At 44.5% G+C, this 21,324-nt stretch overlaps 1 protein-coding gene across 1 annotated transcript; it reads right to left on the minus strand.

Moving 5' to 3' along the window:
* Positions 1-4,097: 4,097 nt before the first annotated feature.
* On the minus strand, positions 4,098-19,938 carry PLPBP (pyridoxal phosphate binding protein). Its single transcript, XM_082715443.1, has 8 exons — positions 19,314-19,938; positions 17,584-17,691; positions 17,468-17,503; positions 16,745-16,820; positions 9,145-9,279; positions 7,319-7,461; positions 6,778-6,876; positions 4,098-5,429 (listed from the first exon to the last, which is right to left on the minus strand). The coding sequence occupies exons 1-8, from the start codon at positions 19,410-19,412 to the stop codon at positions 5,298-5,300; spliced, it is 828 nt and encodes a 275-aa protein (XP_082571569.1). The 5' UTR covers positions 19,413-19,938; the 3' UTR covers positions 4,098-5,297.
* Positions 19,939-21,324: the final 1,386 nt, after the last annotated feature.

Raw genomic sequence — 21,324 nt, forward strand, 5'->3', positions numbered from 1 at the left:
AGCCATGGGAAGCCCTCGGGGATCAGCAGCAGCTCCTGGAGCCTGAGGCCCAGCTGGTAATCCCCTCCCCCGAGGCCGGCCGGCCCAGCAGAGGAAAGCTGTTGGCAGGGGCTGCCTCTGCACATCCTGGCTTTATCTTCCCCACACATTGAAACCATCAGGCCCGGCCCCGAGGCTTCAGCCCGGCCCGGCTCTGTCAGCTAGAGACACTGCGCTTTCATCCAAACCAGGCCAGCCCTCCTCCAGGTCCCCATGCGGAAAAAGGGGGGCACTTGCGCCCCCCTGGAGCCAATCCCCAAATGTCTTCATAATGTTTGTCCCCTATTTCGCTTTCCTCTCTGAAATGTTTATGAGGCCACCTTCCACGCGGGGTGTGGGGGGGGCTTGCTCCGCCCTCATCTTCCGTGGGGAATTTTAGTCAGCCTGCAGAAAGTGGGAGTTCTGGGGGGCCCCCTCCCCAAGCCCAGAGCTACTCCCTGAAAGCAGCGGGCACTCTTCAGCACTGCGTGTTCTGGGGAAGCCAAATCAGAGGCAAACCCTGAATTCCTCTTGCTCACGGCCAATAAAAACCTTGCTTCGGTGCCTGCTTCCTCTGCTGAAATCAGATATCCTAGTAATAAACAAGTCCGAAAGGCAGGGAAAAGCTCTTGCTTCTTTCTTCTGATTAGTTTTTCTTCCCTTAAAAAAAGCATTCTCCTCTAACAGGACGCTGGCCCCAGAAACCTGAGCCCAGAGCCAGTGCCCTCTCCCGCCCTGTATCCCCTGTATCCCCCACTCCCTGGTGCTTACACCCCCCCACGCCCCCCACCCCCCCCACCCCCACTCCTGCAGACGACGGGCCTGCCTCACCCAACCCTAGGAGGTTTGGCTTTAAGACAGGTTAAAGGGCCTTGGGGAGAAGGGTCTTTGCTGCCTGGGAACTGGCTCCTAGCTTAAGGGGAGAGCTAGGTCCTGGGTCTTTTGTTGCTGCGATGGGGTTAGGGGGGGTGGTCAGGAATGGAAAAATGAGGCAGGACAGGGGACCACTTATTTTCCAAAGAAAGTCCTTCTCAATCCCTCTTGGGGCAACCCCCAGGCTGCAAAGAGCCCAGCACTGTGGATTTTAGTGTTGGGTGCACAGGTGAGAAGGCCAGAGCAAGTACAACGCCTCAGCTTCGAGGGGGGGCTCAGAGGGTAGAGGACTTGGGATCTTCCCTTCGCAGCCCGGGCTCCCCGTCCTGTTCTTGTCCTGTCCCCCAGTGTGGAGTGCCTTCCCCCGTGTGCTGACATCTCTTTTCTCCCCTCCCTCCCCCCAAATAGGTTTTTAAGTGACTTTGCTGTCAGAGATGCTATTCTGTTTGTTTTTCCTTCTGACACTAACTCTCTGGAGAGTTTCTGGTCAAGAGAATTATGTTGAGGCTGCAGATTGCAAGAGAATTGCGCCTAATGGGGAACAGACAGACAAGACACCTTTCAAGTCCAGCCAAGTTATCCCCCCTCTTTCTCTCTCTCTCTCCCAACTTCTCATCTTCTCTTCTTGGCTTCAAAGTTGGCCCTAGTTTATGCTAGTTTCTTCGGTACAGCTGGTGAGTAAGGTCACAGATTGATTTTATTTGGGAGATTGGCAGCTGGGTCAGGCTTTGCTCTGGAGCCAGAGAGCAGGGGAGCTGGGCTGGGGCATGGGTGTGGCAGGCGCTGGCAGGGTGTGCTGGGGAACCCCGGGAGCCCCAGCTTGGAGAAGACATTCAGGTCCCCAAGGGGTGGCTTCTGCTCCTTTGTGAGCTCAGAAAATGTCTTTTTAAATACAAGAAAGGTGCCCCAAACCCCCTCTCCTTTGTCCCTAGCATATTCCATTTCAGCTCATCTGTGCTGTACTTCACAGGGAAAAGAGCGTGAGCTCTGAGGTCCCTTGGGCCCTTGAAGGGATTTTGGGAGAGGAACTGAAGGTTAGGGCCCCCTACCCTGTGACTAGCCACCCAACTCCATAGGGCCACAGTGGATGCTTGGTGATACAGGACTGTGTATACAAGGAAGCCCCTTTCTTTACCTACATGCTTCTTGAGGGGAGAGGGCAGATTCATAAAGCTTCTCGGTGGACGGTTTGGATTCTTTTGCCCTTAGTCATAAGGCTGATGTAATAGCATTCAACTGATTTCATGGTAAAGACGGTCACAGTTCCCAGAGCAAATCGGTTCCAATTGCACCACCCGCGACACCCACCCTTATCATAGCCCTTCTGATTGGTGGGCGAGTCCTTCCCGTCTGGAGCTTTGGTGCAGGGGTGTCTTGGGTTTTGGAAATGGCCCATTTGAGCTCATTTCTCCCATGTAGCCACGGGGAACAGAATCATCTGCCAGTCTGGCTCTAGAGGGAAAGGGCACAGCTTGGCATGCTCGGGGCCTCGCAGCAGCCCGTGGGATAGTTTGAATCCGGGGAGGAATGTGCGTGTTAGGGAAACAGGATGACAGAAGGGGGAGGCTAATTCCACTCAGCCTGGGTTTAATTCTCTCCTCCCTGCTCATCCCCACGGCTTGCGGTTTCAGAGTTTGTTCTGCATTAAAGATGTGTCAGTTCTCAACAATTATAATAGACTAAAAACATACATTTCTGTTTTAGTAATACACTTCTCTTAACTTAAACCTACAAATCTGAGAATATGCCGTTTGGCAATTGTTATAATAAGCCTGAGGCGACAGAAGATACCGGTGTGGTGTAGTGAAGCTCTAGACTGGGAATTAAGAGCCTTGAGTTTCTCATTCTGTCACCAACCCACTGGGACCTCAGGAAAGACCCAACCTTCTCTGGGACTCAGAGCCCTGTCCACAAAGGGATGCCACCATGTTGCCGAAATTATCCCACCAGCTTTTGTGAGGGCAAAATTCAAGAATATAGGGGAGTGCTTTACAGGCCAGGCATGTTTATAAAAGGACAGGGGAGAGTTGATTTGAAGTAATTACGAGATACAGTGGTTGGAATCTCTGAGGATGTATGTAAGGACAAAGACATGCTGGAAGATTGGGAGCCTTTGAGCATCAGAACCCTCTGAGGCTGGTACCAGGCAGCCAAGGGCCTGGGTGGCTGATGGCAGGGACAGAGAACGCTAGGTCACATGGTCGGTCTGTCCCAGAACAGCATGCTGTTGTGACTCAGGAACTTGCTGTGGATGCTATCACCCATCTAATGAAAATCTGAGGATTCCGACCTGCTGCCTGTCACGTGTACCAAAAATCAAAGTCAGGGGCGCCTGGGTGGCTCAGTTGGTTGGACGACTGCCTTCGGCTCAGGTCATGATCCTGGAGTCCCGGGATCGAGTCCCACATCGGGCTCCCAGCTCCATGGGGAGTCTGCTTCTCCCTCTGACCTTCTCCTCGCTCATGTTCTCTCTCACTGTCTCTCTCTCAAATAAATAAATAAAATCTTTAAAAAAAAAAAAATCAAAGTCACCATTTTGCTGGCTTTTCTCTTTGCCAAAGGTCCTGGCCTGTTGTGGGAACACTGGACAGACCTACTTTAGTTTCCTTTCCTTATCTGGGTTTGACTCAGCCTCCTCTGGCTTGTCTCTTTCATTGTTCTCAATCTGGAGGCACAGTCCGGAGAGTTCTTTATTAAAAAGCTTAGACAAGTTCACTTTTCCCAGTTCCATAGCCATCCTCGGACCCCTATCCAGTTAGCAAAGAAATGAGGTATCTGGAAGAACCTAGTGGCTTTGCAAGTCAGCCCTCTCACTTGGAAAAATGATGGTCTCCTTTTCTGCCCTCTGAAGGGGTGAGACTCAGGGTGAGGGGCCCCTCCCAAGAAATGTGCACGGTGGAGCCCCAGTACTTGCCCACAGGTTAGCCAATGTCGCCACCTAGAGGCCACCTAAAGTAGAGGTTCTTGTGGCAAGAGGTAAGTAATACTGCTTTCCTTTAGTGATTCCTGAAATGCCAACATTTCATTTTCTTGCCTTTAGAAATTCAGAATTCTTCTCTCATCCAAGGTGCGGCTTTGGCTGCATCTCTGAGCCAGGGCAAGTCCTCTTCTAAAGCTGGGCTGGCACCGCGTCAAGTGATGGGCACAGTGACTCCCTGTTGGCTCCAATGCCTCGCTCCTGTTAGACTCACTCATTACACCAGGTCTTAAAAAATAAATACTTTAATTGCTTTGTAATCGGCACAGATGGTATAATTCAAACTCACATTTTTATTTAACACACTCTGAAACATCATATAGCTCTGACTGAAAGAATACAGGCATCATAATGGTTTTAAGTTTTACAAAATTACATTCAGCAGTAGCAACGGGTTCTGAAAGTTATTTCGTGAGATAAAAGACTGGGGCTTGAATAAAGACTGTTATGAGTATCTGAGAATTGTGCTTTCTAGTTTTTGAAGCTCTTGCTACTTTATTAACAACCAAGAAGTTGCAAAATTCTGGCTTATCAGTATAGCAGGGGAGGGGAGGGTATATATAGATGGACCTGGAAAATGCTCTGCAGGGGTGGGAACCTCAAAGCCAGGCCTTGTTGAAACTGTGAGCCTGAACTGGCTTTGAAGGAATTTCTGGGAAGCGATTGAGATTCACTGATCTTTGATAAGAAACCACCAATAACAGGATTATGGTGTAAAAGAAATCACAGCATTACATTTTCCTCACTGGAGAGCCCAGGGGAGAAAGCTCAAAGCCCTCTCTTGAGGACGATGTTAGAAAGGCTCAAACCCATTTATGTTACCTCTGTCATTTTCAGGGTCAATACCACAAGGTGGCCAAAGCCATAAACTCTCATGAACCATGATTTGGGTTTGGAGCACTGCCTTGAGCCAGTTCCTGGTCACCTGTACTGCCATTCCAGAGCACAGATAAATATTTACTGGGTGGGGTGGAAACTGGGGACAGCGATCACTCTGCTCCAGAGCAGCAAAGACAATTAATTACTCACTAGGGGTTTGTGTGAAGAGAATTTTCTATGAAAGGGGACGACAAATGCGAATCCCTCTCACTCTGGTGATTATGGGCATCCGTGGCCACATTTTAACCTGGGGAAGGCATTCATGAGTTGGCTCAATTCCTGGCTATTGACTTGATATGTGTTCTGCAGAAATGTCTGGATTTCTGAGATCCAATCCAAAGCCACTACCTGAAGTGAACTTCTTGGGTGAGATACTAAGTACAGATGGTTTCCATCCACACACGTCATCATCAGCACGCTCTCTGAGGGTCACAAGGAGAGCACGGCTGTGCTGTAACATAGGGAACATCGAGATGGAAATCCAAATGACTGCATAGTTCCGCCTCCTGGACGGCCCTGGCCCATGCGCCACTGCTGGCTGTGCCTGGCCTCAGTGCGCCTGCGCCACCTCCACGGGTGCCTTCAGGTCGGCTGTCGACTTGTCCAGGGCAGGCTTCTTGGAGTAATCTCGCTCTCCAAAAATGGTGCTTCCTACTCGGACATTCGTAGATCCTACTTCAATCTGAGGGAAAGAAGAGAAAGTACTGGGGCCGAGTTTGAAATAAGGCAGCCAACGCTGAAGCCATTCCTGTCACTGTGGCTCACGAGGGGTCCTATGAAGAACGATGATAATGCAGCTAAAGAGGGCCATTGGGCAGGGGTTAACCTTGGGATGATCCTACCTCCAGGGTATGTTTGAGAAATCAGTAAGCCTGTCCATGGCTGTCACCATGATTAGGGAAGACAACTGCTGCTTATCTGGGGCTGGAGTGAGAGGTCACACTCTGACTGAGACATGGTGGCACAATGGACAGGTCTCACAGCCCATAGCCCTTCCTGATGCTCCATGATTAGACAGATGAGAAAACCTCCTCCTGGGGCGCCTGGGTGGTCAGTCAGTTAAGTGTCTGCCTTTGGCTCAGGTCATGACCCCAGGGTCCTGGGATTGAGTCCTGCATCAGGCTCCCTGCTCAGGGGGGAGTCTGCTTCTCCCTCTGCCTGTGGCTCCCCGGCTTGTGCTTGTTCTCTTTCTTTCTCTCTTGACAAGTAAATAAATAAAATCTTTATTAAAAAAAAGAAAAAAAAATACCTCCTCCTGATTGAGCATAGGATTGAATTCCGTCATACTTATAAACACAAAGTAATTTTGCACTGTTTCAGTTTATGTGATTTTCCAAGAATGCAACTACTGGATGCACAGAGTCAAGTTTCTACTTTGATTTTTAGCACTTCATCAAGTTATTTACTATTCCAAAAAAGCATATATAATAAACTTTAAAAAATAATAGTTTAAATATATATATATTTTTATTTATTTATTTATTTATTTATTTATTTATTGACAGAGAGAGATCACAAGTAGACAGAGAGGCAGGCAGAGAGAGAGAGAGGGAAGCAGGCTCCCCGCTGAGCAGAGAGCCCAATGCGGGCCTGGATCCCAGGACCCTGAGATCATGACCTGAGCCGAAGGCAGCGGCTTAACCCACTGAGCCACCCAGACGCCCTTATTTTATTTATTTTTAAGTAATCTCTATACCCACTGTAAGACTTGACCTCATGACCCTAAGATCAAGAGTCATGTGCTCTACTGACTGGGCCAGTCAGGAGCCCCTTCTTAGTTCTTTAGAATCCACTCAGGGAATCGTATTGCGTTAAAAAAAGCTATGTGTCAAAGCTATCATTTCTATACATTTAATTTAAAAAAAGAAGGGGGTGGGGGATGTCGGAATAGGTGAGAGCCACTGCTACTTGGGACCCTATTGCTACGATGAGGCATTTTCAAAGGTTTCTCTGACAAAAACCGCTCCCTGCTGTGGTCTTTCAGACCCTCCCCTTGAGGTGGATAAAGGTCCCCAGGGGGAGACACTCACAGCATGTTGGAAGTCCATGGACATGCCCATGCTCAGCTCCACCTGCTCAGTGGGGATGCTCAGCTTTTTACACAGCTCCTCTCGGAGGGACAGTAACACCTGAAAAGACAAGTGTGACATTTATTTCATTCCTCCCTTCTCTAAGGATGCCTGAAAGTGGCTAAATCTGAACATCTCTGCCAAAGATTATTGATTCCTTGTGGTTTCAAGCCCTGTCAAAATTTTCAGAAGTTACTGAGTTTTTTTTAGCAAATGCTCCTGCTTTCAAAAACACAAACAAAAAAAGCCCCCCAAAACCAAACAAACAAAAATCAGCCATTGGAAAAGGAAGAAAAGAACTGGTTTTCTCCGAAGGCTGTGTTTTAGCCAGGTTCAAGTGGGGCTGAGAAAGGTCTGTGGGTTTTGGAAACTTATTTTCTTCTTCCCTTACAAGAAGAGTTCAGAAGAGGGTCATTTATCATGGCAGCCTGTCTTGCAACAGCATTTCACTAAGATGCTTCCTTAACATGCGAGCAATACCCCCGTCCTTGGCCCCCGGTACCTGGAAGTCAGGATTTGGTCCTTGACTAAGATCATGGCCAAAACTTCCTATGGTCATGAGCCCCACGAATTCCAGGCTGGGGCACTTGGCATTTATGTGTTCCACCACGGCTACTGTCTCTGAAGGCAGAAGGCCATGTTTACCTTCACAAAAAGGAACAGAAGACACTTGTACCAACATGTCTGAAGTAGCCAGAGGAAGGCCTCATTTCTACCTCTTCTTTAAAAAGGAGGTGACTTTCGGGCTAGAGGACTTCTTGGGGAAAAAAAAAAAAGTATCCTTCAGTCCTAAAAAGTAATTTTATTTTGGTGGCCTTTGTTTATGTTGCTTCCCTTCTGGTCAGGAATTGAGTATTAATCATCTGAATCTCAGTGATCTGAGCTGCGAACAGCTAGAGCAGAGGGAAGAGAAAAAAACACCATCTTTCTTGAGACACCAAGAAGACTCACATTGTCAAAATGCCAGATTCACCGGGGAATTCTTTTCCCAGCTCTGGTACATCTATTGTTTCATTAATTTATTAGAGCTGTAAACATTTTAAAATAAAGTATATATCCCAGTTTTCACTAAGTATTTGTAAAACTTAATGGAACTTGCTAATTAACAAATGGAGGAGCAGTCTGTGGTAAATGATGATTTGTTATGCCGTTATAAGGAATATGAATGTTCTCTTTCCCTCATTTATCAAATGGAGATGCTACGAATGTTCACTTGAATCTTTAATTACAGCCTAATATAGCCAATTATCAGGAAATGCTATCATAGACTTCACCTGGAGCCAGTTTCAGACATACCTATACTGATAACATAATATATAATCTAGGTGCTTAAAGAAATAAAAATTGTTACAATTTACAAAACACTTACGTGTCAGGCACATGTGCCAAGTTCTAAGAGCTCTTCACTTAATACAGTAACTATGCAATAAGTACTCTTACTGTCTCCACTCTAAAAATGAGGAAACTGAGGGACAGGGAGGCTCAGTGCCTTGTCCAAGGTCCCACAACTAGAAATTGCGCAACTGGGATTTAAAGCCAGGAAGTCTGGCCCGAGGGCCTATCTGCATTGTGTTCCTTCATGTTACTGTCTGGCGAATCCTGGGGCTCTGCTGGTAGTAAGCAAACGACCAGTCTGTGAACACTTACTGTTAACAAGTGCTAACAAGAGAGATGTGCAGGTTTCCCTGCCAGCAGCTCTGCCCACGTTACCACTTTCAATCCTGACAACACCCTCTGACGTATAATCTGTGATTATACCCACTGTGATTATCATGGTCCGCCAAGGAAACTGAGGTACAGAGAGGTTAGGTAACCTGGCTGAGGTTATAATGCTGGAAAGTGTGGGAGCTCAAACCCCAGGTCTGATTTCAAAGCTCCTAGTCTATTCACTATGTTACACTGTCAACCCAAACCCCTTAAAAGTATCATTAACTGGTGCTCAGGTGACTTCCTTCTTTTCCTTCCTAATGTAACATTAAGTAATTTTTTTTAACACCTGAGTGTTACACATGTAACTGTGCTATCTCCTTCAGCAGTGAAGGATTTCTAGGAATTTTCAGGAGATCAAAGTTACAGTTCCCTTCTTGGCTTGTCCTATTCTGGGCCACCAAAAAACTAAGAATAAACAAACCACAATGTAAGAAAGAGTTATACGTGGACTGGCTTAGATGTCATTGTGCCATCTAGATCCTACAGGAAACCGCTTACGTAAAGGCCTGTGATTTCCTTCTAGACCCTTAGCTATCAGATTCTTAGGCCTGGCATTCTTCCAGACCTTCAACCATACTAAGGGGAAGAAAAATCTACAATTCAGGTCGGGTCACTTACTCTCCTCTCCACTGGTATTAACCTGGACCATAACCTTTAACCTTTCAGGAGAACTTTTTTTCTGCCATGAACTGTTCACTTTATCTGCCAACTTCACAGAATCCACTGTTTCCAGCATGAAGAGATTGGGGACAGCTGCAACGAGAAAGAGGCAAGGTAATTCTTCATTCACCGTACCGTAGCAAGCAACATACAACCCATCTTTTTGACTTGGTGGATGGAAGAACGATTTCCCAGAAAGAGAACAAGACAGACTTATGCTCAGACTTCTGAGATGGTTTTACTAGATGTCAGTTTAAATGTCAGCCCACTGCTACTTCACTGGAAAGGATCCATCAGGGAAACAGTGACCTGCCGCAACCAGGAGGCACATGCATTCAAGAGGGCTGGAAATAGTGCAGATCCCCAAGAGCAGGCTTGATGGGACTATACTTCAGTTCACATGCAAGAACCGGGTCAAGATGACAATAAAGAAAGGATAACTATAGAGGCCCAAGTGCTTCCCTAGCAGGATAACGCCATGTTCTTAAACTGTGGGACAGGGGTGCTCTCGTTCAACCAGGACGACAGAATGACAGCTAAGGGAGATGCTGACATCATCGAAACCATCTCTTTTTCCAAAGATGCATGTGACATGAACTATCACTCTTGCCTCAGATACAGAGTGAAGACAGAAGCAGCAATATCAGCAGCTTGCTCTCGTCAAACAGGCAATTTGCTAACAGGTATACATGCATTACTGCTTTTCAATCTTTACCATGGTTCATGAAGCACTATTATTACCTCCACCTTACAGTTGGGGAAACTGAGGCTCAGAAAGGATGAAGGTTTTTTTTTTTTTAAAGATTTTATTTATTTATTTGACAGAGAGAGAGAGATCACAAGTAGGCAGAGGCAGGCAGAGAGGAAGGGAAGCAGGCTCCCTGCTGAGCAGAGAGCACCATGTGGGGCTCGATCCCAGGACCCTGAGATCATGACCTGAGCCGAAGGCAGAGGCTTTAACCCACTGAGCCACCCAGGAGCCCCGAAAGGATGAAGTTTATTCAAGTTTACAAAACTAACAAATATTAGAGCTGTGACTTAAATAATGGCAAACTCCATCATATTTTTTTTTGAAGATTTATTTAAGAGAGAGAGAGAGAAAAACAGTGTGAATGCTGAGGGGGAGGGGAAGAGGGAGAGGGACAAGCAGACTTTCTGCTGAGCAGGGAGCCCAACATGGGGCTTCATCGCAGGATCCTGAGATGACCATAGCCAAATGCTCAGGTACCCCACGACTCCATGTTTGTTTGTTTTTTCTTTTTCTTTTTTTTAAGGTTTTTCACTTATTTATTTGTGTATGTGTGAGAGGGAGAGAGAAAGCCAGAGCACATAAGCAAAAGGAGCAACAGGCAGAGGGAGAAGCAGGTTCCCTACTGAGCAAGGAACCTGATGTGGGACTCAATCCCAGGACCCTGGGATCATGACCTGAGCAGAAGGCTCAACAGAACGAGCCATCCAGGTGTCCCATGACTCCATATTCTTAATGTTGAATTTGAGCTTAGGCTACTTTTTTAAATAAAAGTATGTATTTAAAAAATGTACATACTTAAAAAACAGACCAAAAGCAGATATGCTTGATGTGGAGAAAAAATAAGCAATATAGAAGCACATGCAGTAAAAACTCAGTTTCTCACCCTAGAAACTACCACTGTTACCACTGGGCTAAGGATTCTTCCAGATCATTTTAGTGTATTTCCATCCAATCACATAGACCACCCCCCCAGATGTATAATTTATTGTTATTTTTTGGAATGACATATAGATGGGATCATACTGCTTCCCCCGCCCCCAAACCTTTTATATTTAAGTAATCTTTATACCCAACGTGGGACTTGAACTTATAACCCTGAGATCAAGAGTCACACACTTCACTAACTGAGTCAGCCAGGCACTGGATCATAGTAAATGTTTTACGGGTTGCTTGCTTCCAGTTAGCAATACATGTTGGAGATTTTTTCTACATTAGTACCATAAATCTACTGGTACTTTTAACAACTGCGACATTCCACAGAACAGATGATCACAATTTCCTTAACATTGTTCTTATTAACCTTGTTTTTTTTTTTTTTTTTTTTACTACAAAACCAAAGCTTAGAAACAGATCTTTGTGCACATATACAAGTTGCTATAGAATACATGAGTACCAGGAATTGAAGTTACTAGTTAAGGACAAAGTACAATTAAAACTGTGTTAGATACTAGAAATCCAAAAAAGCCCTACCATTTTAGAATCTTCCTGGCAAAATGTGGAGTGCTCATTTACTCATGCTCTCAAACATTGGATATTAGCAGACTTTTTACTTTTTGCAAACCTGATTGGTGAAAAGTAGAATTTATTATTGTATTTTGTATTTCTCTTATTGAGGGTAAGCATTTTTTGTTTGATTACTGGTCTTTTGTATATTTTATCCTTATAAATGGCCTGTTCTTAGTTTTTCCCTATGTTTTTCTCATGCATTAAAAAATTCTTTAGGGGTGCCTGGGTGGCTCAGTTGTTAAGCAAGCATATACCTTCGGCTCAGGTCATGATCCCACGGTTCTGGGATTGAGTTCTGCATCAGGCTCCTTGCTCAGCGGGGAGCCTGCTTCTCCCTCTGCCACTCCCCCTGCTTGTGTTCCCTCTCTTGCTGTCTCTCTCGGTCAAATAAATAAATAAAATCTTAAAAAAAAAAGTCTTTATATATTATGGACATTAACCTCTTCCCCTTTTAAAAAATATTATTTTACTACCAATCTGTGCTTCCCTTTTGCTTTGACATATGGAAAGCTTTAATTTTTGTGTAAGCAAATGTGCTAATTGTTCCTTTAATGGTTTTCAGACTTTGTTTTATTTAGAAAGGTCTTTCACCAGCCTGAAAAAATAAAAATATCTTCCTATTTTTCTTCTAATACTTCATAATTTTGATTTTCAAGTTAAGATTCTTTAATCTCGGGATACATGGATGGATCAGTTGTTAAGCATCTGTCTTTAGCTCAGGTCATGATCCCAGGGTTCTGGGATCAGATCCCATGTCGGGCTCTCTGCTGGGCAGGAAGCCTGCTTTTCCCTCTCCCACTCCCCTAGATTGTGTTCCCTTTCTCGCTGTCTCTCTCTATCAAATAAATAAATAAAATCTAAAAAAAAAAAAAAAATTCTTTAATCTCACTGGAATTTATACTGCAAGGAAGGGAATCTAATTTAATTATTTCTTTTTTTTTTTTTAAAGATTATTTATTTATTTATTTGAGAGAGAGACAGTGAGAGAGATCATGATGAGCGAGGAGAAGGTCAGAGAGAGAAGCAGACTCCCCGTGGAGCTGAGAGCCTGATGTGGGACTCGATTCTGGGACTCCAAGATCATGACCTGAGCCGAAGGCAGTCGTCCAACCAACTGAGCCACCCAGGCGTCCCAAATTTAATTATTTCTCCAATAAAAAGTTGACTGTCTTGCTGTTCACTTATTAAGTATAAACAGGCTCCCTACTTTCCTCACACCTAATATGAAATAGCTTTTAAAAATAATACAATAGGGATGCCTGGGTAGCTCAGTCATTAAGCGGCTGCCTTCGGCTCAGGTCATGATCTTGGTCCTGGGATGGAGCCCCACATCAGGCTGCCTGCTCAGTGGGAGGCCTGCTTCTCCCTCTCCCTCTACTTGTATTCCCTCTCTCACTGTGTCTCTCTGTCAAATAAATAAATAAGATCTTAAAAAAAAAAAAAAAAAATACAATAGACTTCTACTTTCCAACAAGATGGAAGTATAGGGATCAGATTTACCCTCCCACCTGAACATCGAAATGGACAAAATATATGAAATGGTGATGTAAAAGAACTGAGTATCATGCAGTGAAAGATAGTGATCTCTGAGGGATGAGAAACAAATTAAGTGAGGGCCACAACTGCCCCAGCTAAAGTTTCTAGAATGTGGTACGGGAAAGGCGAATGAATGCAGGAAGAGTGTGGACCTGAGTTGAAGACAGGAACTAAGAATCTGGAAAGACTAAGTAGCTAGAGTTCACAGGGCAGAATTTGGGAGAGGAAAGAGCAGCACAAAGAGAGACCACTGGTGAGTTGTGAAGGGCTCCCTTCCAGAACTCGGCTGGGTACAGATCAGTGCATGCATGTAAGGAAATCACTCCTGGCTCAGGACAGAACTGTTTGAAAGGATTAGAAGAAACAGAGCCTGATGTTCACAGAGGGGATGGAATAGTGCCTATTCCCACCAAACAGGCTTAGGATTCATGGGGTACCGGGTAGAGTACATGGAGGGCCTTATCTCAGTAACAGGGAATAATTAGCCCTAAATTGAGCTCTGCTCTAGGCACGCCAACTAATCTTAAAAGCAAGACCTAAAAAGATCAAACCGCCCCAAGTAAGTTAGCTGTGTTCCAAACAAAGGCTCAAAAATATTTATAGGAATATGAAAATTACCAGCTCCCAAAAAGAAAATTCACCATATTTGACTGTCCAAAGCAAACAAACAAACAAACAAAAAACCCCCCAAAAAACAAAAATCAGACACTCAAAGAAGCAGGAAATATGATACATAATGAGGGGTTAAATCAATCTGCTGAAATTGCCCCAGACTGTCAAAGATGACAGAAGATGATAGAATTAGTAAGCAGCACATTAAAACAGTTACTGTAACCGTGTGCCATATAAAAAAAATGTAGAAGGCCATGGAAGATATAAAAAGACTCAACTGGCATGAAAACCACCATGTAGGAGATGAAAAATCCACTGATGGGATTAATGGCAAATTAGACAATGCTAAAGAAAGGCTTAGTTACCTTGAAGAAATTACCAAAATGAAACACAGACAAGGAAAAAAATAAAAATTAAAATTAAAAAGAGCATCAGTGGGCTCTGGAATCACCTCAAGCAGACCAATAGGTAACTGGAGTCCCCAAAGGAGAAAAGAAAGGGGGAAGCAAAAAATATATGTGAACAAATAGTTGAAAAATTTCTAAAACTTGATTAGAACCCCAGATCCAAGAAGCTCAATGCACCCCAAGCACAAGAAATGTGGAAAAAAAAAAAATTACACCAAGGCATATCATAATTAAATTGCTCAAAGTCAGTGATAACAAGAAAACCTTGCAAGTAGCTAAAGGAAAAAAAAAAAAACATGTCACATACAGAGGAACAAAGATAAGGACGACATTATATTTCTTATTGGAAACAGTCTAAGTAAAGACAGTGGAGCAATATCTTTAAAGTATTGAATGAAAAAACCATTAAGCTAAAGCTCTACGGTCTGCAAAAGTACCTTTGAAAAATAAAGGTGAAGGTACAAAAAAGTTCAATGGAAAAGAATGAAGTGGCACCACCCTTTTCCTTAGGCTATACATAAAAATTAACTCAAAAAGACCCAAAGGTAAGAGCTAACACGATAAAACGCTCAGAAGAAAATAGGAGCAAATCTTTGAGACTCTGGGGGCATCTGGCTGGCTCAAACGGTAGAGCATCTGACTCTCCATCTCAGGGTTGTGAGTTCAAGCCCCATATTGGGCACAGAGATTACTTAAGAAAAAAAAATCTTTGTGACCTTGGATTTCTTAGCGATAGTACCAATAGCACATGCCACAAAAGAAAAAAGATACCATTCCCATGGAATGGGAGAATGTATTTGCAAATCATATACAGCATAAAGGACTGGTACCTAGGATATATAAAAGAAATTTTATAACTTGATAATAAAAAGACCCAAGTAGGATATGGACATTGTGGGGAGGGTATGTGCTATGATGAGTGCTGTGAAATGTGTAAACCTGGCGATTCACAGACCTGTACCCCTGGGGATAAAAATACATTATATGTTTATTCAAAAAGAAAAAAGAGTCAAACACACACACACACACACACACAAGACCCAATTAAAAAACACATAAGGATCTGAATAGACATTTCTCCAAAGAAGATGTACAAATGGCCAATAAACACATGAAAAAATGCTCAACTTCATTTGTCATTAGGGAAATGCAAATCAAACCACAATGTAATACCATTTCACGTATTTTTTATTACTCCACTTTATCTTCTTTGCTGACTTATTAGCTATAATTTTCTATTGTGTTATTTTATTGGTTGATTTATTTTATTTTTTTAAGTAAGCTCTATGCCCAAGTGTGGGGCTTGAACTTATGACCCAAGTGTGAGGCTTGAACTTATGACCCTGAGATCAAGTTGTATGCTCTACCAACTGAGCCAGTCAGGCACCTTTATTGGTTGCTTTAAAGTTGAACTTAGACACAGTCTACCTTAAAATGATGTCATACCACTTAATATAAAGTTTAAGAACCTTATAATAGTGTACTTCTGTTTCTTACTTTCCATTTTGTATGTCACTGTTTCAATTCACTTTACTTTGTCATGTTATAAATCCCATAATACATCATTATTTTTGTTTATATAACATATTATACTAATAGAACAGCAGAGAAAAATTAATGAAACTAAAAGTAGTTATCAGAGAAGACTGTTAAACCTCTAGTCAGATGGATTAGAAAAAAAAGAGAAGACAAATGACCAACATCAGGAATGAGTTGACATCACTACAGATTCTACAGGTATTAAAAGGATAATAAAGAGATATTACTAACAACTTAATGCTCATAAATTTATTACTTTAGGTGAAATGGGCAAATTTCTCTAAAAACATAAAGTAACAAAGCTCACACAAGAAAAAACAGCTTATGTGAAGTCTATTAACAAAACTGAAACTATAGTTAAAAACCTTCTTACAGGGTGCCTGGATGGCTCAGTTGGTTGTTGGGCAACTGTCTTTGGCTCAGATCATGATTCTGGAGTCCCAGGATCAAGTCTTGCATCAGGCTCCCTGCTAGGCAGGGAGCCTGCTTCTTCCTCTGACCCTCCCCACTCTCATGCTCTCTCTCTCAAATAAATAAATAAAATCTTTAAAAAACAAAACAAAACCCAAAACCCTCCTACAAAGAAACGCCAGGCCTCACTGATGAATTCTACCAAGCAGTTAAGGAAGGGACAATACCAATTCCACACAAACTCTTTCAAAAGACTGAAGAAGTGGGAGTACTTTCCAGTTCTATTAGGCCAGTATTATTTTTATTAAACCTAAAAAAAGATATTACAAGAAAATGACAGCCCAATGTCCCTTTTGAATGTAGATACAAACATTCTAAGCAAAACTTAATAAAGCAAATGCAACAGTAAAAGGATAATACTGCCTGACCAAGTGAGCCTATTCCTAGGAATGCAGAGGTAGTTTAACATTTGAAAATCAATAAATGTAATTCAACATGTTAATAAACTGAAAAAGAAAATCACAGGATCATTTCAATGGATGCAGGAAAGGCATCTGACAAAATCTAACATTGATTCTATTTTTCTCAGGGTCCTGGGATCGAGCCCCACATTGGGCTTGATCCCAGAACCCCGGGATCATGACCTGAGCTGAAGGCAGAGGCTTTAACCCACTGAGCCACCCAGGTGCCCCGAATTAGGACTATTCTAAAAGCTGTTCCTTTTGCCACACAGAAAGTAGTGTAAGTAATATAATGGTAGAGAGATTTTGTCTCCATATTTAGAATTTTATCTTACCCATCAATTTGTTGACATTTTGTTTCTGTAGGTGGCCAATGAAGTGCCATTTGATCTCAGGACACGAAGACAGAATCTGCAGAGAAAAAGGTTTGACTAGATGTTATGACTAGAATTTATGAAGGCTTTGCTGGAGCAAATACCTTACACATTTCCTTCTGTCTTTTCGTGTCTATCCAACAAACCACTATCACCATCGTTAGCCAGGCTCCAAAGGATACTTAGAGAAAAACCCAAGGCTTCTTCTACTCTGTTTCTCTTGCTTGTTCCCATCAGCTCCCTCCTTCTTTTAGATATCATCCATTAAAGATGAACTGATTATGGACTACCTGGCTGGCTCAGTCAGTAGAGCACATGACTCTAGATCTTAGGGTCATGAATTCAAGCCACACACTGGGTGTGGAGCCTACTTCAAAAAGACAAAACAAAACAACAACAACAAAACAAAGGATGAACTGACTAAAGGTTTCAAACCTCAAAAGGACTCAGGATTACAGCAAGCTCCTAAATCACCACATCCAAAAAGCTGCAGAGGAGAAAACTATAGTCTTAGTTTTAATAAAGAAAGAAAATGTAGCTGAGAAATACTTGGAGTTCAAGATGATTACTGACATTTCTACTACCAGCTGATGATCCTGTAAAACTCAACCACCAAAATGGGTCTAACTTTCAGCTGAAGGGCCAAGAATAGACACAAACTCCAAAATTCAGATATCCACTTACTTTAGGATTCGATGCTTTTTCTAGCAGTTCTTGAACCTAAAGGGTAAAAACAGAACGAATCAGAAGCCTGGCAATCACGACTCTTCCAAAAAGGCAGACTGGAAAAGGACTCTTACATAGTTCTCCCCGAAAGTACGCTGGCCATGACTGTAGGCTTCAATCACCATGTCTGCAGGTTTGGTTTTGCTGACTGCTACTAGCCGGGGCTGGATGGCTGGGAGATCCTGCCAAGAGGGAAAAGAGCCAAATGAGTGAATGTTTAGGAATATTATTCCAGTAAGTTCTATAAGACGGATCCCATAGAATCAATTGGCGTAGGTCTTAATGTGACATTAGGTAAGCTCCGTTATTTCAATACTGGAGGGAGACCAGTACCAAATGTTGATTGAATGTCTTTCAAATGTATGGCATCCAAATCTAGTGTGTTAGCTACTTTATTATTATTATTTTTTAAAGATTTTACTTAATCATTTGAGAGAGAAAGAGAGAGTGAGAGCTTGCATACACAAGTGGGGGGCGCGGCGAGAGAGAGGGAGAAGCACACTCTACTGAGCAGGGAGCCTGATGTGGGGCTCCATCCCGGGACCCTGGGATCATGACCTGAGCCAAAGGCTGACACTTAACCCACTGAGCCACCCAGGTGCCCTGTGTTAGCTACTTGAACATCTACTCTCAGGAGAACTGGGAAGGTAAGTAAAAGCAGTATTTCCTTAAAATGCAGTCTTTAACCAACTGCATCAGCATCATCTGGGTACCACTCCAGACCTACTGAATCTGAATCTCTGGGGCTGGAGTCTGAGCATCTGCTTTTAACACAATCTCTCCAGATGATGCTCTTGCACATTAACGTTGGAGGTTTAAGAATCACTTCATTAAGGAAAGGCATTACCCTCTGACTAGAGGGGGTGTCCCTGCTGGCTTCTGAAACTCCACCGTTAGGTTCTGGAAACTCATTCTGGTCCTGATATATTCGTGACATGTATTAGGGAGAATCACTGAGAATCCCAGAACATCAACGCCGGCAGGGAGCTTAAAGCAATGAGAGCTTATTCCATTGCCTAGGGCAGATGAGGAAACTCCAGACCAGAGTAGTTAAGTGACTGAGCTCAAGGTACATCTTATTAGTAGCCAAGGAAAGACTATACCAATCGAGGTCATCTTGCCTCCAGGACGGAATTCTGAATTCTGACACCATCAATGCTTGATCAGAGAAACTCTGACCTTTCTGTTCAGTTATGTCTCACTCCACACCATTCAGCTTAAATTTACAGGGAGGGGAGCAAATACTGACGGGGTGGTGGTGGGGGTCGGAGTCTCCCTTTAAAGTGCTTGGGACTGGATGTCAGTTCCCTCCTGCCCCAAACGTCCTAGCGCAGCTCTGGTGTCGACTATTACTGAGCGACCGCGAGCTGTTAGACGTCGCCGCACAAGCGATCTCAGGAGACCTGGCCCTCTCTGGGTGCTCTTGGGGACGTCTTCTCTTGCATTTTCTGGGCACCGGACCGGCGCGGCTCCCGTCCGCTAAGGCCGCGGACTCCTAAACAAGGCTGGGGGGGGGGGGGCGGCAACAGCCGTGATGTCGGGGACATCATTTTCTGGGGTAGTGGACACCTTCTGCTCCAACGGAACCACCCTCCAGAAAACCTGTCAGACTCACCGCGAGGTCGCTGAGGAAACCCTTCGCTAGCCTTGCGGGGGCTCTGCAACCCGCGCCGACGCCAAGGCAGCTGGACGGCTCCCTCCCCGCCGGGAGACCCCCTCTGCGTCACCGTGACGACCCATTCCCATGCAGGTGTCCCCTTCTCAGAGCAGCCGCCCACCGTCCCCACGCTGTCTCCCTCCTCACCCGCGGCCGCCGCGCCACCGCCTGCTGCACGCGCTCGTTCACCGCCCGCAATGCGAACCCGACTCCCAGCTCCGCCGACATGCTGCCAGCTCTCCACATCCCCAGGGACCTACACCGAGGGCGGACGGCCCCCCGCCCCGCACCCCAAGGCTGAGACAGCTTTCCGGTCCCGCCCAGCTCGCGTCTTGTGTGGCCCAATCGCCGCTCACCACCGAGTCGTCTCACCCAATCGACACTGGGCCGGGGGCGGGCCGAGGGCGGGATGGCGGGAGGCCCCGCCCCGCGGCGCCGGCCATCTTGGAGAGGCGGCTCTGGCCTTGCTGGGCAACTACCGGCCGGACTCTGGACGCTGGGGCGGGGGAGGCCTTCCAGTGCCCCCCGGCGAGCCTTCCACGTCCACTATGCGCCTGAGCCGCCGCCCCCGCCCCTGTGGGACCTTTCTGACGGGAAAAAAAGAAAAAGCGTGTTCCGAGGTTCTCGTCCTTTTCCAAATGCCCCCCGGATTTGCGCTTCCCTGGCGTTCCAAGAGCTGTGAACTGAGATTTCCGCGCGGGGACCAGGACTCGAAGCTGTTAGAGCGGGAGACGTGGCTTTGGGTGTCTCAGATGAGTCTCATGGGGAACTGATAAAACTTTCTAAAGAACACGGCCCGAGTCAAATGCATGTTTTTGTCATCCTTGAAACAGTGCTTGTCCAATGGAAATATGCGAGCCACACAAGTCATTAGGAATTCTCAATGGGCACACAAAAAGTAAAACATTTTCATGAATACACTTAATTCAGTATCTCCAAAGCAGGGTTTCACTCTGCAACCAATAGGGACACCTAACTGAGTTTCTTTAAAGATTTTATTTATTTATTTGACAGATCACAAGCAGATGGAGAGGCAGGCAGAGAGAGAGATAGAGAGAGAGGGAAGCAGGCTCCCTGCTGAGCAGAGAGCCCGATACGGGACTCGATTCCAGGACCCTGAGATCATGACCCAGAGCCAAAGGCAGCGGCCCAACCCAATGAGCCACCCAGGCGCCCCTGTGGATTCATTTCTAAGATGCTTTTCACCTCTAACATTCTATAACCTTATGAAAATGGAAGTAAAGACAAAAAGATCAGGGTGACCCCGGTCTCATCATTTCACATTTTTCAATGTCTTTACTTCTCAGCTATGCTTTTGAATGAATTTCATTCCACTTTTTTCTCCTTATTTTCGTTTTCAGTGTCTTCTCTTCCACTTCCTGGGACATCAACCATCTCATTTAACACCTCATTCTTCCCTAATCCTTGAAAAATAGAGGTCCACAATCACTTCATCACCTGTAACTGTCTTCAAATTGCTCCCCACAGTTTGCAGGGACAAAGAGGAAGAGAGAAAGATTAAAAAGCCAAATACCCAGAGGAACAGATTTTATAAGTAATTTTATAAAATCTAGTATAGTTATTCACCATCAATGTCATCAAGTATTTAAAACATGCACTTCTGTTGTCTGAGGCCCTGAATTATGAGAAAAACATTCATTCTTCCTTCTGAGCTTACTGTGATTCTTTTGGGAGATTAAAAAAAGAGAAAATAATAGAAAATTACAGTTGCCTGGTTACTTGGCTCTAAAGAGAAATGGAGAAATAATGCCCATGTCCTAATTCAAATGAATTGAGGTAGAGGAGCCCTGACAACAATCCCTCAGCAAACATACTGTCATATTTGGCTTTTGAAATGCGAATATAGATTCTAGAACCACAGACCTGGGCAGAACCTTTAGAGAACATTGGATCTTTCATATAGAAAGAATGACATTGAAACCATCACAAACAGCACAGACCCTCCCCTCAGACCGTCTGAGAAGAAAACATTATTCCTATCAATCCCTGGGTATCTTTTTCCTTTTTTAAGATTTTATTTATTTAACAGAGAGAGACACAGCAAGAGAGGAAACACAAGCAGGGTGAGTGGGAGAGGGAGAAGCAGGCTTCTGGCCAAGCAGGGAGCATGATTCGGGGCTTGATGTGGGGCTCGATC

This window comes from Mustela nivalis (genome assembly GCF_964662115.1).
Source record: "Mustela nivalis genome assembly, chromosome: 20".
In the NCBI taxonomy this organism is placed as follows: domain Eukaryota; kingdom Metazoa; phylum Chordata; class Mammalia; order Carnivora; family Mustelidae; genus Mustela; species Mustela nivalis.